This window comes from Euprymna scolopes, chromosome 19, assembly GCF_053919585.1.
Source record: "Euprymna scolopes isolate OS-2025 chromosome 19, ASM5391958v1, whole genome shotgun sequence".
Taxonomy (NCBI): domain Eukaryota; kingdom Metazoa; phylum Mollusca; class Cephalopoda; order Sepiida; family Sepiolidae; genus Euprymna; species Euprymna scolopes.
In genome coordinates, this window is record NC_136500.1 from 138,657,478 (window position 1) to 138,684,409 (window position 26,932).

The 26,932-nt window shown below is 33.0% G+C and overlaps 1 protein-coding gene across 1 annotated transcript in view; it reads left to right on the forward strand.

Annotated features, from left to right (window-relative positions):
• The window catches only part of LOC145240376 (IgGFc-binding protein-like), a 101,927-nt gene that overhangs the window by 27,698 nt on the left and 47,297 nt on the right, over window positions 1-26,932 (forward strand). Inside the window, exons 7-12 of the mRNA XM_080103957.1 lie at window positions 208-449; window positions 2,320-2,627; window positions 7,217-7,485; window positions 13,582-13,772; window positions 17,304-17,487; window positions 22,658-23,224. Coding sequence (XP_079960083.1) covers window positions 208-449; window positions 2,320-2,627; window positions 7,217-7,485; window positions 13,582-13,772; window positions 17,304-17,487; window positions 22,658-23,224 — 1,761 coding nt within the window. The remainder of the gene's footprint in view (window positions 1-207; window positions 450-2,319; window positions 2,628-7,216; window positions 7,486-13,581; window positions 13,773-17,303; window positions 17,488-22,657; window positions 23,225-26,932) is intronic.

The following is a 26,932-nucleotide window of genomic DNA, read 5'->3' on the forward strand; positions in this document are numbered from 1 at the left end:
CATTTCGTTACAATGACTTAATGTCTTTTCTTCACATCCTTACTCTTCAGTAAGATAATTCCGACAATGGCGTACATACAAACATGAAACTGTCTTAGCATACTATGATACTGTTATTACACACGTAGTTGTTGACTATTGAAACAACATTTTTGAAACACGTACTTGTTAATAGACTGATTTTTTTTCTATTCAATCATTTTATAGAGAAAGTTTGCCAGTGCAGTGCCTACGGTGATCCTCATTATCGAACGTTTGACGGACAAACCATCCACTTTATGGGAATCTGCAAATATACAATGAGCGCCAGCAGCGAGGAAGCACCAGACTTTTTCGCGATTGAAGTGAAGAACGAACATCGAGGAAATACCCGAGTCTCATATACTCGAATGGTGGATGTGAAACTGAACGGCTTCACGATTAGAATGTTGCGTGGAAACACAGTACTGGTAAGTGTTGAAAAATGTGTGTGTGTGTGTGTGTTATCTAACTTTGTGTTGAATGGGCCATATATCTATCTATCTACGTTATTCTTAGTATAACGGACTGTTGTCCTAAGATCCCTTATTGTCTATTTACTTAACGGCCCGTGATTCGTATAGCTTTTGGGCGTGCGTGACAGAACATATAATATACGAAACGAAGACGGCATACCTGTCCGCTGTTGGCCGCCTCTGTTTTTTGCAACGAGAAAAAAATGGTTAAATTCGTCGGTTGTATATATCATATAAGTTGTTCAAAACTGTGTTTTCCTATTGAATTATGGCGAGCATATGATGAGAAAGTGACTGGAAATGCGGCAAAGACATAATTTTGCCGATTTGTAAGTTACGCACGAAACAATATTGTAATAGTTACCTTTTGAAAAGCAATAAATTACTAACTGAGAAAAATGATCGTTGGAACTTTGAGAACTACTAATTATTATAACACTATATATATATATATATATATATATATATATATATATATATATATATATATATATATATATACTAGCATTTCTGCGCGGCGTTGCCCGGGTGTTTGGAGATGTATGCTGAGCAACAAAAAAACTGTCAATTTTTTTTAATTCGACCCTTATTATGACCCCTTAACATTTATTGTTTTGGGGTCAAATCAAATTATCAAGTTAGATCCATGTCCAAGGAAACTATATCTAAAATGTCAAGTGTTTAGACCCAAAATTGTCGGAGGAGTTTGATAGAGTTCTCAAAGGTCAAATCGTTGAACTTTGACCCCTTAACAGCCAAATTCCTGGCCGAAAGCCGATCACATCGATTTTTCCAAATCTCAGTACCCCGTATATCAAATTTCGAGTCTGTAGACTAAAAATTTACAGAGTTATTGCGTATGAAAATGTACACACACAGATACACAGATACACACACAGACAAACAGACACTTTCACTTTTATATATATATATATATATATATATATATATATACTTGTTTGTAATATACTGAATTTTACTGGTTACGTATAATTCAGTAAATTACATATACCAATGAATTTTTAAGCCAAACGGAGATTATTTAAAATGTAACCTACAAAATTATCATATTTCATATTTGAGCATTCATATACTGTATTAACAAAACCAAGACTTCAAATTATGAATTGATAATGCTTGAAATTGTCCAACTAGTCTTGAAACAATTATAACTTTCAATGAAATACACGTTTTATTGCTATCAATTCCTTTTTTGAAGTCTTAGTTTTGTTAATACAGTATATATATATATATATATATATATATATATATATATATAAGTGAAAGTGTCTGTCTGTGTGTCTGTGTGTGTACATTTCCCTACGCAATAACTCTGTCAATTTTAAGTCTACAGACTCGAAATATGATATACAGGGTACTGAGCTTAGGAAAAATCGATGTGATCGGTTTTCGGCCAGAAATTTCGCGATTAAGATGTCAAAATTCAACGATTTGACCTTTGAGAACTCTATCAAACTCCTCCGACAATTTTCGGTCTAAACAATTGAAATTTTAGATGTAGTTTCATTGGACATGGATCTAACTTAATAGCTTAATTTGACCCCAAAACAATAAATGTTAAGGGGTCATAATAAGGGTCAAAGTTTTAAAAATTGACCATTTTTTTTCTTTTTGCTCAACATACATCTCCAAATACCCCGGCAACGCTGGGCACCCATGCTAGCATATATATATATATATATATATATATATATATATATATGTATATGTATATATATATATATATATATATATATATATGTATATATAATTCTTCAAACAAGCAACATAAGCTCATTATAAAATAACATATTTATCTTAATAGGTTAATGGAGAACGAAAATCACTTCCATTTGTTACACGTTCCCGAACTCGTGTTCGATACTCTTGTGGATGGATTATTCTGTCAACTTCGTTTGGATTAAAAGTTCGCTTTGATGGTAGCCATAGAGTGATCGTGAAAGTACCTGGCCGGTTTGCTAATCTCTTGACTGGAATCTGCGGTGACTGCAATGGAAAGAAAGATGACTTCCGAACCAAAGAAGGTGAAGACGTATCGAAGAGTCGCAATAAATATTCATTGATTGGAATGAGTTACCAAGTCAAAGATGACAGCGACAGACCTACAAAAAAGTAAGAAAAATTAATGATTATTTATTACATTGAATGAAATTATTTTTTTGTTTGTGTATGTATATGGTACCATGATTTTTTAATGTATACCATATCATAGCTATAAATTGGACATTTATGCATGACGTCGAATCTCTATCACGTGTCAGTCTGAGATTTTATTTATCGTGACAATCGATATAATAATTAATTTTTGATTGATATTTCATTTATCGTGACAATCGATATAATAATTAATTTTTGATTGATATTTCATTTATCGTGACAATCGATATAATAATTAATTTTTGATTGATATTTCATTTATCGTGACAATCGATATAATAATTAATTTTTGATTGATATTTCATTTATCGTGACAATCGATATAATAATTAATTTTTGATTGATATTTCATTTATCGTGGCAATCGATATAATAATTAATTTTTGATTGATATTTCATTTATCGTGGCAATCGATATAATAATTAATTTTTGATTGATATTTTATTTATCGTGACAATCGATATAATAATTAATTTTTGATTGATATTTCATTTATCGTGGCAATCGATATAATAATTAATTTTTGATTGATATTTCATTTATCGTGACAATCGATGTAATAATTCATTTTTGTATTGAACTTTGAACAAATACAAAAGTGTTTTCTAATTTATCACACTTTCGAGATTTGTTCCGAAAATAAAGCCTCCTCTTTTGAACTTAAAAGTAAAAGCATGTTACAAAAAGCGCACGGAGGATTTTACGGCTTGTCTTCCTGAGGGGATCCAAACCCCAGACAGCCTTAACTTACTGAGGGTTGAATTAACCCCCATGCGGCAACAGTTAAGATGAGCTTCCTTAATCGCCAATTTTGTTAAATAATGATTTTTTCCCTACAAAAGGGGGAACTTGACCTCGAAAGGCAGAATATCAGAATTCTGGTTTTGATTAACCCATCTTCATCAAGGAATAACCCTAAGGCAGTTACCCTAGGGGGAGGCACTTTACCGGAAGGTTGTTTCAAGTACCCTAGTTCATGTGAAAAGGCTTCCATTTGCATGTTAGCAAATAGCAATAATTTGGCCCTATTAAAACTGTCAGTACTACGGTGACGTAACAAATCATAAAATGTCAACACTTTTTCTTAGACGCTGATTGCCTTAGATAAGCATCGAAGGAAGGAAATTTACTACAGTTATTAATCAAATGATCTGTTGCTTCGCACAGCTTGCATAATAAAGTGGCTTTCACCTCACGTGGAGAAGAAGACGCCATATTGGATTTCATCTCAGGTGAAGAAGGCGCCAATTTTGGCGCGCAAATTTCCCGCTAAACATCGAGCGGTGCGGCTAATGAATATTCCGTAATTTTAAACACGTGGGACATTATAGTATTTAGAGAAGGGAATTTTTCACCACTTCTATTCATTAATTCTCTCCTTATAACATTAGGAAATTTGGCAGACAATATGTGGACTATCACTGCCCCTGAGGTTCCACCCTCAGCAAAAGAAGTCAGTCCCGTAAAACTTATCAAGTTCTATCAAATCTCGCTTAACCTTTTCGAGAAATGACCTTAAATTTTTTTAATCCGTTATGTGATACGGAGTAGGAATAATTTCCTCTAAAACCCAATTTCTAATTAAATCTGGATTTAAATATTTTTCCCTTAACATTTTCAGGGCTACATCATAATTGTCTGCTGTTACATCTAGACTGGAGATTGCACCAAATGCATCACCATCCAGCTTTGATTTAAGCAATAACAATCTGTCAGTCTTAATCAAACTATCTGTACAAAATTCGAATTTATTCAGAAAGGTTCTGAACGAAAACTTATCTTCTATGGACGTTCCGAAAAACCTTGGATAGTCCAGTTGCATTTTTACGGGCATAACCGTCGAAGGTTGAACAACTTGAGGGGCATCTAATTTCAATTTCAGATGAAGGTCGAACGACAGCATTACGAATATGCGTGCGTGACGTAATAGCTATTGGTTCATGTTTTGATTTTTAGCCTAGCAGTAAACATGTCTTCATATCTTAGGCATAATCGCGAAAAGAAAAAGTGAATCGTAAGCTAAACGTTTAGATTTTGATTCTCAGTGGTGGTGCACGAATCATTTTTTTTTTAACTTTTAAAATCATCACTATATATATATATATATATATATATATATATATATATATATATATATATATATATATATATATATATATATGGGTCCAATATAATATTATAATAACTACGAAATCTGCATTAATCAAAATATCATATTTAAGCGTATTTTACGACCGGGAAATGCGGGTGGCAAGTAGTTACATATTTTTTTATGAAAATCACTCCAGAAAAGGCATGAAATCACTCAATGTAAAGAGCCAAAAACTATGACCTCAAGGTCAAAAGCTAGCCAACAATAATCGAATAGCTGTTTTCTGGGTCGGAATCTATCGATATGATATGAAAGCCGTTTGAAGAAGGTCGGATGTTTACATCGACCGAATATATATATATATATATATATATATATATATATATATATATATATATATATATATATATATGATTGCAACGTCTTGTCAGACGAGTGTCGCTCTCTCAGACAGTTAAAGTCCATGAGCCCAAAAATGACTTCCATCGCCACAGAACCATTTTAATAGACAAATGCCTGAGGGAGTATCTATACACAGATTATGTTAAAGAGTCTTAGCTTTGTACAACAGCTAAGTCTCTCTCTCGGTTCAAAATGTTGATCAAGCAACAAGCAAGAGCAAGATATCCAGCAATAAGCTAAACTGCAGACCAGCTTAATGCGGGTACTGGTCTCCCGCTATATGGTTTTTTAAATTAGAGATTTGCTTCTCCTAGAAAGGTTGCTTTCACCACGGCTTACGAGAGCCCTCTCCACCCCAACACACATACATACACACAAACACACACGGTGCTAGTTAGCTGTTGACCCCGAAAAAGTGTTCATTCGCCCTGGCATATATATATATATTGTGAAAATTATATTTAAAATGAGCACAGTAGTGTGAATTACCTAAATAACTGATCGATGCCTCCGTTCAGTGTTGAGAGACAAAGGATACCCCCTGTAAGGGTAGTTGCGCGTGTAATTATGTAGCAAGGTCTGCGCAATCCCCAAGCACACCTCTCCTGAATCAGCACTGTTTAAATTCTGTGGCAAAGAGAAGTAAAGGACTACTGGAAACAAAGCAACGATAAGCGGAGAGTGCACGCAGCATCTGGAAGTCCCAAATGGTCACTCATCTGGTACTGGCCAGGCTCATCCTTGCTTAACTTCGGTGATCTGATGTGAACCGGTTTGTGAAGTGCTATTATGCCGTATATAATCTAAATAATACGAATTAGAAATCCTCATCTAACAAACTCAGAAACATAATACGAAATGGTTGTTTTCGGTTCCAACGTCAAAAAAAAAATATCTCTCCTGTCGTCATGTGAACTCTTTATAGTTCGCAATCTTTTCGTGGGACTGTACCCCCATCTAAATAGAAAATCTCACTAACTTTATCCTCTAGTAGATTTTGGACTTGATAATTGTGAACCATTAATATTAAAATCTAACTCATATGGTGCTAAACTGACGAAGTTTTAATCAGAAAATACAGGGTGGAACAATAAATTTGTCGCCCTCATAAAAACAACACTAGAACTTTATTTTAAAACTTTTATTCGGAAAAATCTATTCACGTAACTTGATTATGTAGTAAAGTATACAGCTATCAAATGTTGTAGCTGTCAGCCTCAATCACCGCCTCGATACGAGTCCAGAACTGGGAGCATGTCTTTTCTACAAGCGCCGGCGGGATCTCTGCGAATACTCGATTGATAGCGATGATAAAGCTGGCTTTGGTGTTGTAGGAGGTCATGTTGGTGATGTTCTCGATGTATAGCTAAACGGAGTCGTCCAGCAGGTTCATATCGGGGGTAGGAGAGGGGAGTGAGAGAACTGTACAAAGTCGTAACACTTCTTCTCAGGCCAAGCCTGGTTTTTTTGGAACTTGTGGACCGGCGCCGAGTCTTGCTGCCACAACCAGGGTTTGCCAGTGGCCACCTGATTGCATCAGGGGATCACTACACTCTTTTCATGTACATTTTAGTGTTGACTTTCAAGCCGATTTCGAAGATGTGAGGTGGAAGGATGTGGCTCTCACTTCAAACTACATCAAAGACCATTACCGTACCCAGAAACGTTGAGCTGTGCCCTCAAGCATTGAATCGTCCGGATTTGCATTTTGAAGGTGCTGGCAATGGTTCTGATGTCATAACTTGGATCAGTAGAGATCATGAATTGTACAGCAGCGCATCTCCGACCTCGCTTGTTGAACAACGTGTCACTTTCAGACGTGATAGAAGGCTCCTATCGCTTTTGGAATTTATACACAATTGGCTAACTAGTTAGATGGTCTGCAAGAAAAAAGTAAACCGGTTTTCGTCAAACGGAAATGGAATCATGTCGTCTTTTCTAGGGGGATACTTTTATTTTTTCACCGTGAATCACTTTGATGCTTTGGTTTCTAGAATATCATTATTTTCCTGGTTTTCATGAGTTAACGTTATTTCATTTTCTTTTCAGTTGTGACGTAACCGACGTAAACACAAACTGTAAAAGTGACACAACCAGAAAATGCAACGTTATTTGGCATAAAATATTCAGGAAATGTCGAACGATACTTGGAAAACAAATTGTTGCAGACTATATGATATCATGTCGCATCGACGTGTGTGTTTATCGCAAGAACATCGAACTTTTGCAAACCGTTTTCTGTTCAGTTATTGAAGAATTTGCTGGCAGATGTGCTGAGTTTGGAATCAACGTTAACTGGAGGAAAATTGCCAAATGCCGTAAGAGATCAATTTTTGAACTATACTAAATATTAGATGATTTATATTGGATATTTTATCGATGCATGCCGATGTTTTGAGGGGTAAACGACTCTCATATATTTTTAATATATGATCATCGATGCTTTCTGTTCGATTTTGTTTATAATTTTTCTAAATTATAAATTATATTTATATATTAACCATCGATTTGTTTAGGGAAGTATTGAAAGGTTATCACAATGTAATAAATAGCAAATTGTCGCTGTCGAGAAGGGAAGAGAAAAATAAGTGATATATATATATATATATATATATATATATATATATATATATATGATGATTGCAACGTCTTGTCAGACGAGTGCCACTCCCTCAGATACTTAAAGTCCATGAGCTCAAAAATGACTTCCGTCGCCGCAGGACCATTTTAATAGACAAATGCCTGAGGGAGTATCATTACACAGATGATGTTACAGAGTCTTAGCTTTGTAGACAGCTAAGTCTCTCTCTCTCTCTCTCTCTCTCTCTCTCTCTCTCTCTCTCTCTCTCTCTCTCTCTCTCTCTCTCTCTGTTAAAAAGTTTGAGATCCAGCAACACGCAAGAGCAAGATAGCCAGCAACAAGTTAAACTGCAGACTAGCTTAATTCGGGTACTGGTCTCCTGCTTTATGGTTTTTTAAATCAGAGATTTGCTTCTCCTAGAAAGGTTGCCTTCACCACGGCTTACGGGAGCCCTCTCCACCCCAACACACATGCATACACACAAACACACACGGTGCTAGTTGGCCGTTGAACCCGAAAAAGGGTTCATTCTCCCTTTGGAAGGTCATGTTTTTAATCCTTCAGGGAGACTAGCCACCCTCCTCACCAAACAAGTCTGGTGGTCTAGTCGCCGGTGACCCGACCATGAGGCAGGTAGAACTAGGTTACATGGTACCAGTAGCATATGATATTACCTGACATCAGGTGTATATATATATATATATATATATATATATATATATATATATATATATATATATATATACTAGAAGGACGCGTTAATCGGCGTGACCCGGTGGAAGCATACCCCCGCGAAAAAAAATTAAAGTACGGTTGTTGTTGTTGTTGTTGTTGTTGTTGTTGTTTTTGTTGACCAACCCCCAACTTTCTCATGTTAAGTGACGGCTTTCGAACTGCACACCCTAACCTCTTCATGTTAAGAACAGCTTTCAGAATGGACATCCCCTAACAACCGCATGTTAAAAATGGATTTTAGAATAGTCACCAGAAACATCCCCATGTTAAGAACCGCTTTCGAAATAGACAACCCATTTTATTAGAGGGGGTGTCAAAATATTTGCCCAAATTTAACTTTGATAATCGCTGTCAGAATCCCCACGCGCAAATACTATAAACCAAAAAAAAAAAAAAAAACGGGGGGGGGGAAGTCGGCTAGAATTAGATTTGTCCTTCGCCCGTGTGCAGTGATCTGGCGGTCAGTATTTTAAAGTGCATAATACATGGCTTTATATCTCGGAAAATACTTGCATCCGCTAAATATGAATAAAACTATCTTAATCAGCGTAGCAGAAAACTCATAAAAGTCGTCATTTTAGAGATAAGTGTGTAGTTTGAACTAAGGTAAAAATTTATTTTTAAAATTAGATAAATTAAACATATAGCAAATAAGTGGTTTTGTAGGCAAACTAATAAAATATTAAGACGTCAACTAAATTCTAAGCGGTTCATGCTGAAAACGAAAAATAAACAATGTTACCCGTGAATATTAATGTTATGTTTCAGGGGTTTCTTTTTGCTTTGGGGGTGCTGGGGGATAATTGCGCAATGTTTATGTGTATAGTATAGAAAAATAAAATTTGAAAAAAAAGGAAACGCCATGTTATAAAACCAAGTAAAAGAAAAGACAAAAAAATAGCATCGTTAAAGAGAATCAAAATCGAAAAAAAAATAATGCCATTTGTATATATTAATGTTCCGTTTTAGTTTGAGTTTTTTTTTTTTTTTTTTGTATTTTATTTGGGCAGGGGGTGCATAGGTATAGAAAAAAATAAAATATAAAAAATAAAAAAGGAAACTTTATGCTTCTGGTATATATATATATATATATATATATATATATATATATATATATATATATATATAAATAAAGAGGAAACTTTATGCTTCTGGTAATTAGTTTTTGGGGGGGAGAAATCCTGCAGAGTGCTCAATTATAATGAAAATCCTAAAATAAAAGCGTATTTATATTTTGTTTACAGAAAGTTATTAGATGAGACAAATCATTATTACCGTCGGTTTCAAACCCGATAATAAGGACTGTTTTAGATACCCATATTTTAGATACCCATATCAGCCAATACTCATCAAGACATCAGTACTGGCTGACGAGAGCTTGATATGGGTATCTAAAACGGTCCTAATTATTGTGTTTGAGACTAAAAACTATCGGGTTTAAAAATAAACGAACATTCCATGAGCAAAGTTTTTTTTCTCTGTCAGAATTGCTCGTCTGTGAAACAATTCCGCGGAGCTGCTTTCCAGCTGACTATAACATGGTCGTTTTCAAGTCCAACGTAAACAAGTAATTAATCTGTATCCAATTTCCACCATCACCGATCGTCGCGGTGTTGTTTCACCTAATATTTATTAACACTTAGCCTTGAGTGGCGTTTATGTCTTGATAAGCGATGACTTTATAATACAGAAAAACAATCTGAAATCCCATAATAATACACAAACACTGTTAGTTTCATTTATCGATTAGTTTTGTCTTCTTATTCTTATCGATTAGTTTTGTCTTCTTTTCTCATCGATAGAGAGAAATAAGGTGTTATATTCTCTTATGTATGGATTAGTTTTAGTATAATGTTTTCCAGTAATAAAGAAAATAAAATTGCGGAGCCATAGCGGGCGAGTACAACTTGATAGCTTTATAAATAAAAGAGTACTCGCTGGCAGCTCGATGTTGCTCGGTCGTGAAATAGTTTCTTCCCTAGAACAGCTAGACTTCGGAAGTCTTTTTCTGCTATCTGCTTCCCTGTCTGCACTGATATGTAGAAGTTTAAATGTAATGTAAACCAACATTTTGTTAATCTTTCCTAGGCGTTGTCCCAAATAGAATCCCCTTACGTCCAAGTGGCGATATGCCTTGTAAGGGATGACCATGAATAAAAAAAACTAATTAAAATAACATTAGTCTCTGTCTCCGAAGTCCATTCTCTCCAAATAAAACCTTGCAGAAACCTCAGCGAACGTTTACCCTGTGTATTCTGCACGAAAAAAAAAGCCAAAAACGACGGCGAAAAGAAACCGTGAAAGGTAAGAGAATAAAATAGCGGTCCGTATAAACACTCCACGTAATTATAAAGGACTAACTGGCAGCCCGGTGTTGCCCAGTCGTACAATACGCTTAAACATGATATTTTAATTTATGCAGATTGTGGATTATTATGAAATCAATCCTCTATATACTATTATATATTACAAGCATTAATTTGCCCGATGTACTAATTCGCAAAAAGAAAATAATAATAATAATAATAATAATAATAATAATAATAATAATAATAATAATAATAATAATGTCGTTCATCAAATTCCAGCTATGTTTGTTTACATTATCACGTCAGCTGATATTTGGGCTTGATGATGAATGCCCTGGAAAAGTCACTTCTGATTAATGTTTAGTTTGAAAATATGCAAATGATTTGCGGCGATTTTAAATAGTAACTCGCGTATTATTATAAATTGAACTCATTAATAAGAAAAAAATGAAAATAAAATGGTGAGGTACACCCGGGCTTGAACAAAGGACCATTTGAGCTGTAGTCGAATGCTCTACCACTAAGTTATATCTCCAGATTATATAAGAAATGATTTACTAAGATTTTATTGTCACACTTGGCCGGTTTAACGTAAAATATTCCCCTGTAAAAATAATTTTTTCTTTCATTTACAAGGGAGAAAAGCTATTTTTACATCGGTCTTTCTTTTGGGGGGGAGGGATTTCGATACTCATCGGGTGAATTTCTGTACAAAACATATCTAAGAACACTGCCGAACATATAAATTACCTTTGTGTGAAATTTTAAAAAGATAGACTCAACCGTTTCGGAACCTATAAGAAAAGAACTCCCACACACGCCCAGTGGCTTTTATATAATAAATATACACCGGTTTTCGTCAGATCACCGAAGTTAAGCAACGTTGAGCCTGGTTAGTATCAGATGGGTGACCATTTGGGAATTCTAGGCGCTGTATTTGCTCTCCGCTTATCTCGGCATTTGTTTCCAGTCGTCCTGAACATACACTTCACTCGCCACTGGTAGTTAACAATGTCGAGTCAGGTGAGGTGTGGGTGGAGATTGCGCACCTCCTGCTCCAAGAAATTAACGCGCAGGCACCCCTACGGATGGGGATCCATAGTTTGTAAAAAACTGAAGGAGCCTCCTCCTCCTCCTCCTCCTCCTCCTCCTCCTCCTCCTCCTCCTCCTCCTCCTGCTCTTCCTCCTCTCATAATAGTAAAGATAGTGATATATCATTTATAATTGGAAGATAACGATATATTATTTTTAATTGGAAGATAGTGATACATTATTTTTAATTGGAAGATAGTGATATATCATTTATAATTGGAAGATAACGATATATTATTTTTAATTGGAAGATAACGATATATTATTTTTAATTTGAAGATAGTGATATATTATTTTTAATTGGAAGATAGTGATACATTATTTTTAATTGGAAGATAGTGATATATTATTTTTAATTGGAAGATAACGATATATTATTTTTAATTGGAAGATAGTGATATATTATTTTTAATTGGAAGATAGTGATATATTATTTTTAATTGGAAGATAGTGATATATTATTTTTAATTGGAAGATAGTGATATATTATTTTTAATTTGAAGATAGTGATATATTATTTTTAATTTGAAGATAGTGATATATTATTTTTAATTGGAAGATAACGATATATTATTTTTAATTGGAAGATAGTGATATATTATTTTTAATTGGAAGATAACGATATATTATTTTTAATTTGAAGATAGTGATATATTATTTTTAATTTGAAGATAGTGATATATTATTTTTAATTGGAAGATAACGATATATTATTTTAATTGGAAGATAGGTATATATTACTTTTAATTGGAAGATAACGATATATTATTTTTAATTGGAAGATAGTGATATATCATTTTTAATTGGAAAATAACGATATATTATTTTTAATTTGAAGATAGTGATATATTATTTTTAATTTGAAGATAGTGATATATTATTTTTAATTGGAAGATAACGATATATTATTTTTAATTTGAAGATAGTGATATATTATTTTTAATTGGAAGATAGTGATATATTATTTTTAATTGGAAGATAACGATATATTATTTTTAATTGGAAAATAGTGATATATTATTTTTAATTGGAAGATAACGATATATTATTTTTAATTGGAAGATAGTGATATATTATTTTTAATTGGAAGATAACGATATATTATTTTTAATTGGAAGATAGTGATATATCATTTTTAATTGGAAGATAGTGATATATTATTTTTAATTGGAAGATAGTTATATATTATTTTTAATTGGAAGATAACGATATATTATTTTTAATTGGAAGATAGTGATATATTATTTTTAATTGGAAGATAGTGATATATTATTTTTAATTGGAACTCATTAAGATGAGTATTATTTGTTAATTTTTTTTATTGCGGACTATTATACTCGTCTTTTATTGGTTGTTTCACGACGTTTCGGCCAAATATTCCTCGCGCATTCGTCAGGTGAGAATTGTTTGAGGATAACGGTTTCAATCTTACCCAAAGCTGGTCAGAGGCTTACTTGGCCAAAAACGTGGTTAGACGACAACAACTATGGAAGGCAATAATTGCAGTAAATGCAGTCAAAAGATTCAGTTCCTACCAGTCACGGTTACCACCTGACGAAGGCCAGAGGAATAGTTGGCCGGAACGTCGTGAAACAACTAAGATGAGGGTAATAGTGATGTTTTATGTAAAGCTCTTTGCTATTTTCTTGATTTGTTACGAGTTTTTGATGCCACTTTTTATTTTGCCTTCTTTCTAGCCAAACAATGTCCTCCCAATTCTGTATATAAACCCTCCACGAAGATTTATCAACCATCTTGTTCTGAACCGAATCCAAAATGTCAGCGATATATTGAAGGTTGCGTATGTAAGAAAGGATTCATACTCAGTGGGAAAACATGTGTTCCCCAATCCGAATGTGGCTGCGTTCATGATGGATTCTACATGGAAGTAAGTAGACATTTCTTGTATCAGGTCATCCCATAAGTTCTGTCCGAATTTTTACCTTAGTTTTTAAATTGAATGAAACTTTTTTAAAATATTGTGTATGTTTTCACATTTTTAAGTGTAGATGTATTTTAACTGATTACATTTTTTACCAGAACGATAAAATTTAAATCTGTTTGATTACAACCCTACTAAGTGCCAAGCAATCATTTGAGGTATAGAATGCTTTATGAGTTCAAGAAAGGAAGCTGATCAGCAGAAGCGGCTTGAAGTATATACTCAGTTTATTGAAAGGAATGTATGGATGAAGATGGTTTGCTCAATTCAGAAATGGGAATTTCCCTCTTGAAGATGAAGATCGAACAAGACATCCAGTTGAGTTTGATGATAAGTTTCTTGAAGCAGTTCTTGAAAAAAAAATCCTGCTTTATCAGTTGGGGAATTGGCAATAAAACTGACTTCAAACCACATCGTCATCTTCAACAACTTGGAAAAGTTCCTAAAAGGGTACCTTCTAAAAACAATCTCAAATCATAAATTTGGACAGAACTTATGAGATGGCCTAATATATAAGTGATATGATGATTCCATTATTTTACCCGATTCCGATACAATCATCGATTCCAATTCTATAATATATATATATAAATATAGTATATATATATAAAATTAAATATATATATATATATATATATATATATATATATATATATATAATTACATTTTCGCCCCAAACAAGGTCCAGCGCCACTTTGATGTAGGTGGCTATTATCGCGGACATAATTTACAGGAATACTACGTAGGGAGATGAGCAGCAAGATGTCTGTTTACATTACACTTGAACTTCTGCATGTCAGTACAGTCGAGAGAGCAGAGTCCTAGAAGGGAGTTCCAAAGTCTAGCAGTTTTGGGGAAGAAACTATTGGAGTAAAAGGCTTTTATAAATCTAGGGATCTCTACTATGTAGGGATGGGATTTTGCTGTTTGTCGCATTTGTCGGGGGTATTCACGTGGAGGGTGTGCAAGTGCCTGTAGTTCGTCGGAGCACTCAACATTTAAATACTTGTAGAACAGGCAGAGGGATTCAACATTTCGTCGAAGAGAGAGAGATTGAAGCCTAGATGAGGTTCAAGACTTATTAGGTTGGCGACTCTCTTTTGAACCCTGCCCAGGAATGAGAGACTAGCAGCAGATGCACCAGTCCAAATGTGACAACAATACTCCATACATGGTCGAATGGTGGCCTTATAGAGGTACAGAATACTTTCAGGAGTAAGTAACTTTCTAGCACGGTAGAGAGAGCCTACCTTCCTTGCAGCGGCCCTGGCAAAGCTCTCAGTGTATCTGCTCTAACCATGTTCCCTGTGAACGTCAAGCTGAGACGTTTAAAAGAAGTACTTTCAAGTAATGTATCTTTAACTATTACTATTGGTGGTAGAGAATGTTTCTTGTAATTATTGAAGGAAACAATCTTAGCTTTGGCATCATTGAATGTGACCATCCATTTATGTCCCCATTCCACTACAGATTGGAGTTCTTCCTTTAATGTTTCTGCCGTCTACTTATAATGCTGTTTTCTTTTTCTGATAACTTTAAACCCTCACGCAATAAAAGATGAGGATAATAGTCCGCAATAAATAAGATTAATAAATAATACTCATCTCAATGAATTCCAATTAAGATGATATATGTTTTATTTAGTTAAGTAGTTCAGCGTAATTTGAATGAATCTCCTTCTGTTATTATTTACCTTTTCTCTTTCTTCTTTTCTTGATAAGACTTGCTCTAGGAATCAAGCCCTGTCAGAATTTGTGCACGTCAACGTATTTAAAAGAAGGTTGTGTTGGGGGGGGCGATTCTTAGTTGATCTATTGGAATTTTTCTACCAGTTCGCAAATAACCATGAAGAAAAGAAAATATCCACCACAACTAGTCAGTAAAGGTATCGAACTGGCAGAAAAAAATACAATTAAATATGGAATTACGTTGCGTTCCCTTATGTGTGGGGAAAAAATGTTAAAAATGGGGGAAATCGATTAAAATAAAGCAACATTATATTACTCGAAGATCCATGAGAATAATCACGCTCAAACCCAAGAGGCATTCTCTCTGTTTACAGAGAGAAGGCCTTCTTAACCGCACTTGAAAAGATCTTTAAATGGAGTGAGCACTTCTTCGCTCCTATTACTTTATTTTAAAAACGCTTTTAATCTTGAATTATATAAGTCTTCCCTTCATGATTGCGATATTTATATTCTCTGCCCCCAAAGAATGATACACAAAATATATGTGTGTGTGTGTGTGTGTGTGTGTGTGTGTGTGTGTGTGTGTGTGTGTGTGTGTATTTAGGAATCATTTTTTTCTCCATTGCATATTTCATTAAATAAAATACACGTCATTTGTCTATTAACTCTATTTTCGGTCCTTTCCAACTTCCGAAAAAAAAAGTATTCACACTTCTGGCGGGAATAGCTGATGTAGATTTACCATATTTATCATAAGTACTTTCGAATCCTTCGGGATTCACGTCAGAGATAAATTAATCTAATCTAATATATATATATATATATATATATATATATATATATATATATATATTAGATTAATTTAATATATATATTAGATTAGATTAATTTTATATATGTATATATATATATATATATATATATATATATATATATATATATATAACAGAAAGAAAATTAAAACTGTAAGTTGAACTTTACCATCAAAATTTATTGTTCGACTGAATACTCAAAAAAAAAATTAACAAAGTCCTTATTCCGCGGAGTTTCAAAGAATGCTATTCTTATTATTCTTCTCGTCAGATGGCATAAAGAAATCAGCAAATTATATTTGTAGCAATGCTAGAATTTGCTAGTTAAGGCATTAAGTGAAACCGCAATTTATTGTAGTTATAAATTGCCAAATAAAAAAATGAAAAAATATTGGATATGTAAAAAAAAACTAATATAAAAACAAACCGCGCATAATATTTAAGCTTGAATGAAACTCATCTCGAGTTGATCAAAAGTTTTGTATATATAAATACTGTTATTTATATTAGTTTTAAGTTTACCATTGCGTATATCAGGTAAACACTACATCCCTTTGTTTTTATTAATATATAAATATATATATATATATAACTTTCTTCTTTGTTAATTATAACTTTTGTACCCAATGTAAATTATATGGCTGTGTGTTTCTGCGCAAACCCCAAAAGATGCTATCGTCGCCGAAAGTGGCCCTATCATTGCCAACGACCAAGCCACACATCTCCACATAAAATCAAAGAAACATATTATCGCTCCTCACCCTCTATCTATGTGTATCTGCATTCGCTATTGCTACGATGTTTACGCTTGCCGTTCCACCTTTGGAACTTTTTGCGCAATGACATTTCGTATTAAATTACCGAAATTTAATCGTTATACAATGTTAATCGTCCATTCGGTAGTAATTGTTATGTTTGCTACAAAATTAAATTTTTTCACATGTATCTTTTTCACGTGGTATTTTGTTTATAAACAGGTCAATGAAGAGTTTATAGACAAGAAATGTGCGATGAAGATTATTTGCAAGGCTGGACGTAAGATAGTCACGGAAGAATTGTTTCCTTGCTTACCATATGGCGTATGCATGCTTCAAAACGGAATACGTACCTGTGTCTGTAAAAAAGATTTCTACTTTCACAACGGAAAATGTACTCCGAAAAGTAAGTACAAATTGTTAGAAATTATTTGAAAGGTTATTGTACAGTAAATTATTTGAAAGGTTATTGTTAAGTAAATTATTTGAAAGGTTATTTATAGAGTAAAATATTTGAAAGGTTATTGTACAGTAAATTATTTGAAAGGTTATTGTACAGTAAATTATTTGAAAGGTTATTGTACAGTAAATTATTTGAAAGGTTATTGTACAGTAAATTATTTGAAAGGTTATCGTACAGTAAATTATTTGAAAGGTTATTTATAGAGTAAAATATTTGAAAGGTTATTGTACAGTAAAATATTCGAAAGGTTATTGTTCGGTAATATATTTGAAAGGTTAACTTACAGTAAAATATTTGAAAGGTCATTGTAGAGTAAAATATTTGAAAGGTTATTGTAGAGTAAAGTATTTGAAAGGTTATTTTAGAGTAAAATATGTGAAAGGTTTTTGTACAGTAAATTATTTGAAAGGTTATTGTAGAGTAAAATATTTGAAAGGTTATTGTAGAGTAAAATATTTGAAAGGTTATTGTAGAGTAAAGTATTTGAAAGGTTATTTTAGAGTAAAATATTTGAAAGGTTTTTGTACAGTAAATTATTTGAAAGGTTATTGTAGAGTAAAATATTCGAAAAGTTATTGTACAGTAAATTATTTGAAAGGTTATTGTAGAGTAAAATATTTGAAAGGTTATTGTAGAGTAAAATATTTGAAAGGTTTTTGTAGAGTAAAATATTTGAAAGGTTATTGTTGTGTAAAATATTTGAAAGGTTATTGTAGAGTAAATTATTCGAAAAGTTATTGTACAGTAATATATTTGAAAGGTTATTTTACAGTAAAATATTTGAAAGGTTATTGTGGAGTAAAATATTTGAAAGGTTATTGTAGAGTAAAATATTTGAAAGGTTATTGTGGAGTAAAATATTTTAAAGGTTATTGTACAGTAAATTATTTGAAAGGTTATTGTGCAGTAAAATATTTGAAATCTTATTGTACAGTGAAATATTTGAAAGTTTATTTAAAGTAAAATATTTGAAAGGTTATTGTACAAAAATCATTTGAAAGGTTATTGTACAGTACCTTATATGAAAGCTTGTTTCGCAGTAAATTATCTGAAAGGTTATTGTACAGTAAAATATTTGAAAGGTTATTGTACAGCTAATTATTTGAAAGGTTATTCTACAGTAAATTATTCGAACGGTTACTGTACAGTCCATTATTTGAAAGGCTTTGTACAGTAAATCATTTTAAAGTTTATTCTACAGTAATTTATTTGGAAGGTTATTGTACAGTTAATTATTCGAAAGGTTATTGTACAGTAAATTATTTGAAAGTTTATTTTAGAGTTAATTATTTGAAAGGTTATTGTACAGTAAATTATTTGAAAGGTTATTGTACAGTAAAATATTTGAAAGATTATTGTACAGTTAATTATCTGAAAGGTTATTGTACAGTAAATTATTTGAAAGATTATTGTACAGTTAATTATCTGAAAGGTTATTGTACAGTAAATTATTTGAAAGATTATTGTACAGTTAATTATCTGAAAGGTTATTGTACAGTAAATTATTTGAAAGGTTATCGTACAGTAAATTATTTGAAAGATTATTATACAGTTAATTATCTGAAAGGTTATTGTACAATAAACTTACTGAAAGGTTATTGTACTATGAATTATTTGAAATATTATTGTACAGTAAATCATTTGAAAGGTTATTATACAGTACATTATATGAAAGCGTGTTGTGCAGTAAATGATCTGAAAGGTTATTGTGTTACCGTAAAAGCTTTTGTGTGTCTAATTATTTATTTGTTCAGTTTTCTATTTCGTTTACTTTTTACTTTTATGGGTACTTTTACTAATGTTACTTTTAAGTGTCTGTGTTCTTATCAATGTTCTTACATATATGGGTTTGGTGTGTGTGTATGCTCTCACATATCTTACGTGCAGTTCACTGTTATATGTGTGTGTTGTGGTGTTCTTATCCTTACCCCGTTTCTTGCCATGAAATCTTCGAGACGTGTACGTGAAAATAACATAATCGTACATGTCTGGTTACCTTGGCCAGCGGATGATGCCTTCTTGGACGCTGGTCTCCATCTTGTGGGGAGTGGTCACTGCAGACAAATCCATCGATAACAATAAGATGGATTTGAAGCTTCAATCTTTTATTTCAAGGCAAGCCTATCCTCTCGATCCCTGGTTGTGGAGAGATCTGAAATCTCAGATCTGCATTCCTCTGCTGCTTAAACCATTCTCAGCCCATGTGATCGTCAACCGGAAGCCTACGACCACAATTCCCGTGTCACCCCTAATTTCCGGTGCATACCACCCCTAATTTCCGGTGCATTCTCTCTCAAACCTAACCTTTTGTGACCCTGCCAACTCGCTGATGGGAAATGAAAATATGCTATATAACTTTCTATTTCTAAAACTACCTATATAGCAATTAAGCTGTGATTCCCAATACTACAATTGTACAGTAAATTATTTGAAAGTTTATTGTACAGTAAATTATTAGAACGGTTATTGTATAGTAAATTATTAGAACGGTTATTGTATAGTAAATTATTTGAAAGGTTATTGTACAGTAAATCATTTGAAAGTCCTTCACGACAATGCCTAACCATACGTTGCTAAACCAACCCTGCAGAAGTTTAACAAATTAGACTACGAAACTCTGCCTTTTCCTCCATACTCTCCAGATCTCTCCTTTACAAACTACTTCTTTTTCAAGCATCTCGACAACTTTCTCCCTGAGAAATGCTTAAAAAAATCTAAGCGATATAAAATAAAATAAAAACGTGTCCAGCGACTTCATCGCAACCAGAACGCAAGATTTTTTTTTTTTACGATATTGACATAAATACATATATTTTGCGTTGGCAAAAGTGTATTAATTCAGAAGGTGCTTATTTCGATCAATTTGAGCCGCTATATGTTGATCTGAATGTAAAGGTTATAAACCGCAAGCACTTTCTTATCAATCTGATAGTTCGTGTTGCCCGCGCTGACGCTTAAAACCTCAACCTTCAGACATAACTTACAACTGAATTTTACCAAGTACTTTATCAACAAGGATAACTCCCGTTCCCGTATATTAATACGATAGCGTGTGTGCTATTTTCTGTGTCACGCTTACATCCGGATATTTTAATTGTTATGTACTTCCTTTTCTTGTCATAAATAATTTTACCAACAATTCTTCATAAGTTTTGGTTTCGGTTTCGATCATAGCAAATAGCACTCCAGTAATCTATATTTTATAAATAATTTTATCAAGAATTCTTCATAAGTTTTGGTTTCGATTATGACTGAAGGGACTCAAGTTTTATATATATATATATATATATATATATATATATATATATATAGGGTGTCCATAAAGTCTGTGTGCACTTTAAAATAATTATAACTTTATTTCTATTAAAAATAGAAATAATCTGTTAAATGGATTTGAAAGAAGTAAATCTATATTTTTTAATTTGTATTGTAATTTTATTTAACTTTCCACATGCCATCCATCATTAGCAATACAAAGGGTAATACGATTTTGCAGTTCACGAAAAACATTTGCCAAATGATTTATAGTAATGCCTTAAATCACATTAGTTATTCTAGCTTTCAAGTCTTCCAATGAACTAGGTATGGTTGCATACACAATAGAGTCAAATCTGGCGAACGTGGAGGCTAATGAAATGGTCCACCTCTTCCGATCCATCTGTTAGAAAATTCCTGATTTAGAAACTGTCTAACACGCCGAGCAAAGTGACAAGGAGCTCCATCTTGTTGAAACACTGTATCATCTTTCAAGTTTAATTGTTCAAGTTGCGGAATGAAATAATTCTGCAACATATCTAAGTAGCTGTCACTGTTAATAACACGATCTTCAAAAAAATATGGCCCTATGATTCGATTTATTCCCAAAGAACACCACACATTAACTTTAAGAGAGTCCCTTTCATGTTCAACAGTTTCATTTGGGTTTTCAGTTCCCCAAATTCGGCAATTATGCCTGTTGACCTTGCCACTAATATGAAATGTTGCTTCATCAGAAAACAGTAAATTACTCACAAATGCATCATCATTGCAAAGTTTTTCATTGAACTGGTGACAGAAAGTTAGTCGTGCATAATAATCCTCTTCTAACAATTGCTGATGTAATTGAATTTTGTAAGCTTTCATATGAAGTTTTGCCGGCAGAATCTTATGCACGGTAGACTTTGGCAGCCTGAGCTTCAATGATGCCCGTCTTACAGACTTTCTTGGACTTGTAGTAAAGATTCTTCTATGGAAGCAACACTTTCATCACTGACACATGGCGTTCCAGACCGTGGTTTATCATGGACAGAGCCTGTCTCTTTAAATTTTTTTCATCCATTTAACAATGGTGTTCCTATGAGGCGCTTTTTTATTGTATTCAATTCTAAACTTTCTTTGTACTGCAATAGTAGATTTCAATTCAGCCAACCAAAGAACACAGTTTACTTTTTCCTCAATTGAAGCCATGGGATCAAATTGATTCTGAAAAACAAAAGAAAATTTTTTTTTACTTATTTTTTACTTATCTAAAAATTGTTACGAATTTTGTGGTGAAAAATTATTCAATAAGTATAATTAAAACTAGATACATGAAACTTTATAACATTTTTATACAGATTATTTCTATCGCAAATATAAATAAAGTTATAAATTTTTTAAAGTGCATACGAACTTTATGGACACCCTGTGTGTATATATATATATATATATATATATATATATATATATATATATATATATATATATATATATATATATTCATAAGTTTTTATTTCGGTTTCGATTCAAGCTTATGTACTCAAGTCATATGGATATATTTTCTATGTTTTTGAAATCGCAAATTTATAATGTATCAAAATCGATGGAACATTAACTCTATAATAATATATACGAAATCTGCAAACGTTAAGATATCATATTTAAGGCTATTTTACGATCTGGCTTTGCCGGGCGTTCGTGCTAGCTTAGATTAATACTTTTGCAGCTACAATAATATCAGAGCATCTCCATTTACACTGAAAATCTACAGAATGCAAACATCAATATATTACATATCAATGAATCATCTGTGGAATTTCCACAGGACCCGCTAGTATTAAATAAATACATTTATTATATTTGCTTCCAATTTCAGCTTGCAAGAAAACAGTAGCTGACATTATTTATTTGCTCGATGATTCCGGCAGTGTAACCGAAGCTAATTTCATGAAAGTTAAGAAATTCGTCATAGAGATGGTCAAATCTTTGAACATTGCAAAAGATCGTGTCCGTGTTGGTGTCGTAACGTTCAGTTCAAAGACAATCATCAGGTTCCACTTGAATAAATATTACGATCAGAACCAAATGATAAAAGCAATTATGAGCATAACATATGCTGGTGGTTCAACAAGAACGCACACTGCTCTCGGTGTCCTCCGTACTGCTCTATTCACCGAAGAGCGCGGTGATCGTGACGGTGTTCCAAATATTGTTATTATTGTCACGGACGGACAATCTTCGAACACCATCGAAACAAAAATAGAAGCCGCAAAACTGAAACGTTCCGGAGTTGTGATGTTCAGCATTGGAATCGGAAGTAACCTCTATGAACCGGAACTGAACGCGATGGCAAGTTCACCAATATCCGAGCATAAATACACCATTGAAAGTTTTGCCGGATTGCAGAGTATTTCAAACGTAATCACAATAAAGGCATGCGAAGGTAAATATATAATCGCTTTTTGTCACTTGACCTTCGGGTCTCGTTTGTTATCTTTTTTTTTTGTATTTTTTGATATAAATAAAAAAATGTTTTAAAATTGGGCTTAAGTAGGCACCACCACCCCCTCCCACCACACACATATAAATACAAATTTAAAGGGGTAACCATGATAAAAGAGGCTGGCCGAGAGAAAAATCATTTAAAATTTACAACAGAGACGAGATGGATCAACCAACCTCACCATCTCCCCTTCTTTTTGAGTTGGCCTTGTGCTGTTCATTTTCCCAATTGTATTTTTTTCCTGTGAAAAAAAAAATGTAATATCTCAAAGTGTAGTATCTGTTCTTCAGATGCTGCACTTCAATTTCTTGTTCTCTGTCAGTGGAGGAGAAATCCTTCACGACTGAGACAATTTTTATTTTGTCCCTTTTCTCCACATCAAAAAACGACCCTGGTATCTAACTCTATCCCGTGGGGAGGCATTGTAAATAGGAACTTTGACATATTTAAAGCTTCCTTCAGTGTTGACAGACTATGGATACCTACTGTAAGGATGCCTGCGCGGAAAATTTTTGTGGCAAGAGTTGCGCAATCACAACCACACCTTTCCTGAGTCGACATTGTTAAATACCAATGAAAAATGGAGGTTCAGGAAACAATGCCAAGATAAGCGGAAAGCGCATACAGCGCCTAGCCTTCCCAAATGGTCACCCATATGGTACTGGCCAGACTCAACGTTGTTTAACTTTTACATATACTATCATATTAACAAAACTCGGGCATGTTTTACTATAGAGAAAAAAATTTTAAAAAGTGCTGAAGAAACAAATATATAACAAATAAATGTTACCAAAGGCAATATAAGTTACTTTTATACTCAGCTTCATAAGTATTTTTTATATTTGAACTTATTTTAAACCATTTTTAAGTTTCAAACACCAGTAGTGTCTAGTGGCTGACATGAGATAATCAGCTAGAAAGACTCTATAATCGCTCAAAACTCGAGAAAAAAAACTAATAATAGAAATCCAGCTAATAACTGTCACTGTGACATTTTTGTGGATTTCTATCAGTACTTTGCTTCATTTTCGAGTTTTGAGCGATTATCGAGTTTCTCCAGATGATCGTCTAATGTCAGCCATTTTGTACTCTTTCTAACTTAGCAATCAGCACCAGCCTTCCGGTTTGTTGTCTATAGTAAAACATGCTCCCAAACTTGTTTGATTACTAATTTTAATCTACGAGTGCAATTATTCTAAGTACATATGTAAAGAAATGTACATGCTTCAAGATTTTGCTTCGATATATAACTAGCAGAGCTACCCGGCGTTGTCAGGGGCCATAAAATTCTAAATAGGAAAATATTGCTAATTTTTTTATGTCCTAACCCTAACCCTAACCCTAACCCTAGCCCTAACCCTAACCCTAACCCATCCACAGAAAAGAAATTCCTTTTTTATGTGGGGAGTGAAAAAATCAAACTTCGGATGTCTTCAGGGCGCTACTGAAACCGCCAAATAAAATCAAGGATACCTCCAGAGCACTACTAAAACTAATTGTAACCCGTACCCTTTCTTTACAGAGAAAAGACAATAGTTATGAATTGTTATGAAATCCGGAGTCAGCATCTTTTAATTGGAAACATATTGACTCATATTGAAATCGTTTTTAATTCTTGATAAAATTCAATGATATAATTGGCCATTTGACCTCCAAATAATAAATCATTTTTTTTTTTTTTTTTTTTTAATTATTTTTACGGGGATTACGCTGATTAAAAGATACCAACTTTGTGAGGGTTTGTTGTGTATTTCTGAAGTTTCACACAGACATACTCACATAAAAACACAGATACCTCTCCTTTATTTTATTTTATAAATTAAACAAGACTACCCGTGACCCGTTGGTTCAGTATGTTATATTATCTATGGAATTAATGTATGAGCGTGACACTTGTGACGTAAGGAAAATAGTTTTTTTGTGACATAAAAGAAACATTTCTTTGAAAGTATATTAAAAGCTATATTTTTTAAGCTTTTATTGAAATTTTATTTAACTTTCCACATGCCCTCCATCATTAGCAATACAAAGGGTAATACGATTTTGCAGTTCACGAAAAACATTTGCCAAATGATTTATAGTAATGCCTTAAATCACATTAGTTATTTTAACTTTAAATTTTCCAATGAACTATGTTTTGTTGCATACACAATGGAGTCAAATCTGGCGAACGTGGAGGCCAATGAAATGGTCCACCTCTTCCGATCCATCTGTTAGGAAATTCCTGATTTAGAAACTGTCTAACACGCCGAGCAAAGTGATAAGGAGCTCCATCTTGTTGAAACACTGTATCATCTTTCAAGTTTAATTGTTCAAGTTGCGGAATAAAGTAATTCTGCAACATATCTAAGTAGCTGTCACTTCAAAAAAGATCTTCAAAAAAATATAGTCCTATGATTCGATTTATTCCCAAAGCTCACAACACATTAACTTTAAGAGAGTCCCTTTCATGTTCAACAATTTCATTTGGGTTTTCAGTTTCCCAAATTCGGCAATTATACCTGTTGACCTTGCCACTAATGTGAAATGTTGCTTCATCAGAAAACAGAAAGTATATTAAAATGAAAAAAGAAAGAATATAGATATATTTCTATGAGTTGTTCTGTTAATAATTGTTTATTTTTAAAAACAAACTCTTACAGCTATTGAATTATAAGTGGTGTGCCATACTTATAGGTTAATGTGCACTGAACAGATACCATAATACTTAAAGTTAAATTCAAATTTGGATGTATCTTTTAATTTAAACGTGATAAAAAGACAACAATTGGGACGCTGAAAATGTACACAGTACAACAATACGTTCTATTGTCGCGTTGATTATTTATTTGTAACGCAATTTAAAAAAAAACATATTTTCGGAGTTATTTATTTATGTTGGTAGTGTAGAAGAAAATGTATGAATGTTATTTAAGAAAGGTGTATTAAAAAATGGAGAATAAATAAAATAAAATAAATGAAGGCGGTAGGTAAATCGCCGTTGTAAAATTCTCTTATGGTTGTCAACGCGTTAAAGTAGATTTATGTGTAAGATAATTGTGTTAAAATAACTTAAACGTAATATGGAAATAAACGATATAAAAAAATGCAGAAAGTATTAATAATTGTTATTTGGATAATTTAAACGCGAAAAAACAATTGGGACGCTGAAAACGTACACAGTCAAACAGTACATTTTTATTATCGCGTTGATTATTTGTTTATGTACGCATGCACAACCGGAAGTCTTATACCGGATGTTGAGTTACAATACCCGTTACAAGGTCATTTGAGTTTTATAATTATGCAAATTTTCAATGCAAACAAGGCACAGTGCCACTTTACTGTAGTGGCCTACTATAGGTGGCAACAACCTTTGGGCGCCATTCTATATAATATGCCTGTCGAAATTAAAATGACTGTTCGGCAAATGAAAAAGATATCCGGAAAGATCGAAAAGCGGAAGAACTCTGTCGTGTTCAATCAGACATGTCTAAATAATGACTTGCTGCAAAAATATACAAATATATATATATATATATATATATATATATATATATATATATATATATATATATAGAGAGAGAGAGAGAGAGAGAGAGAGAGAGAGAGAAAATAAAAAGGAACAAACCGTATTATGTGTTCATCAATGTTTCGTCTTTATTTCGA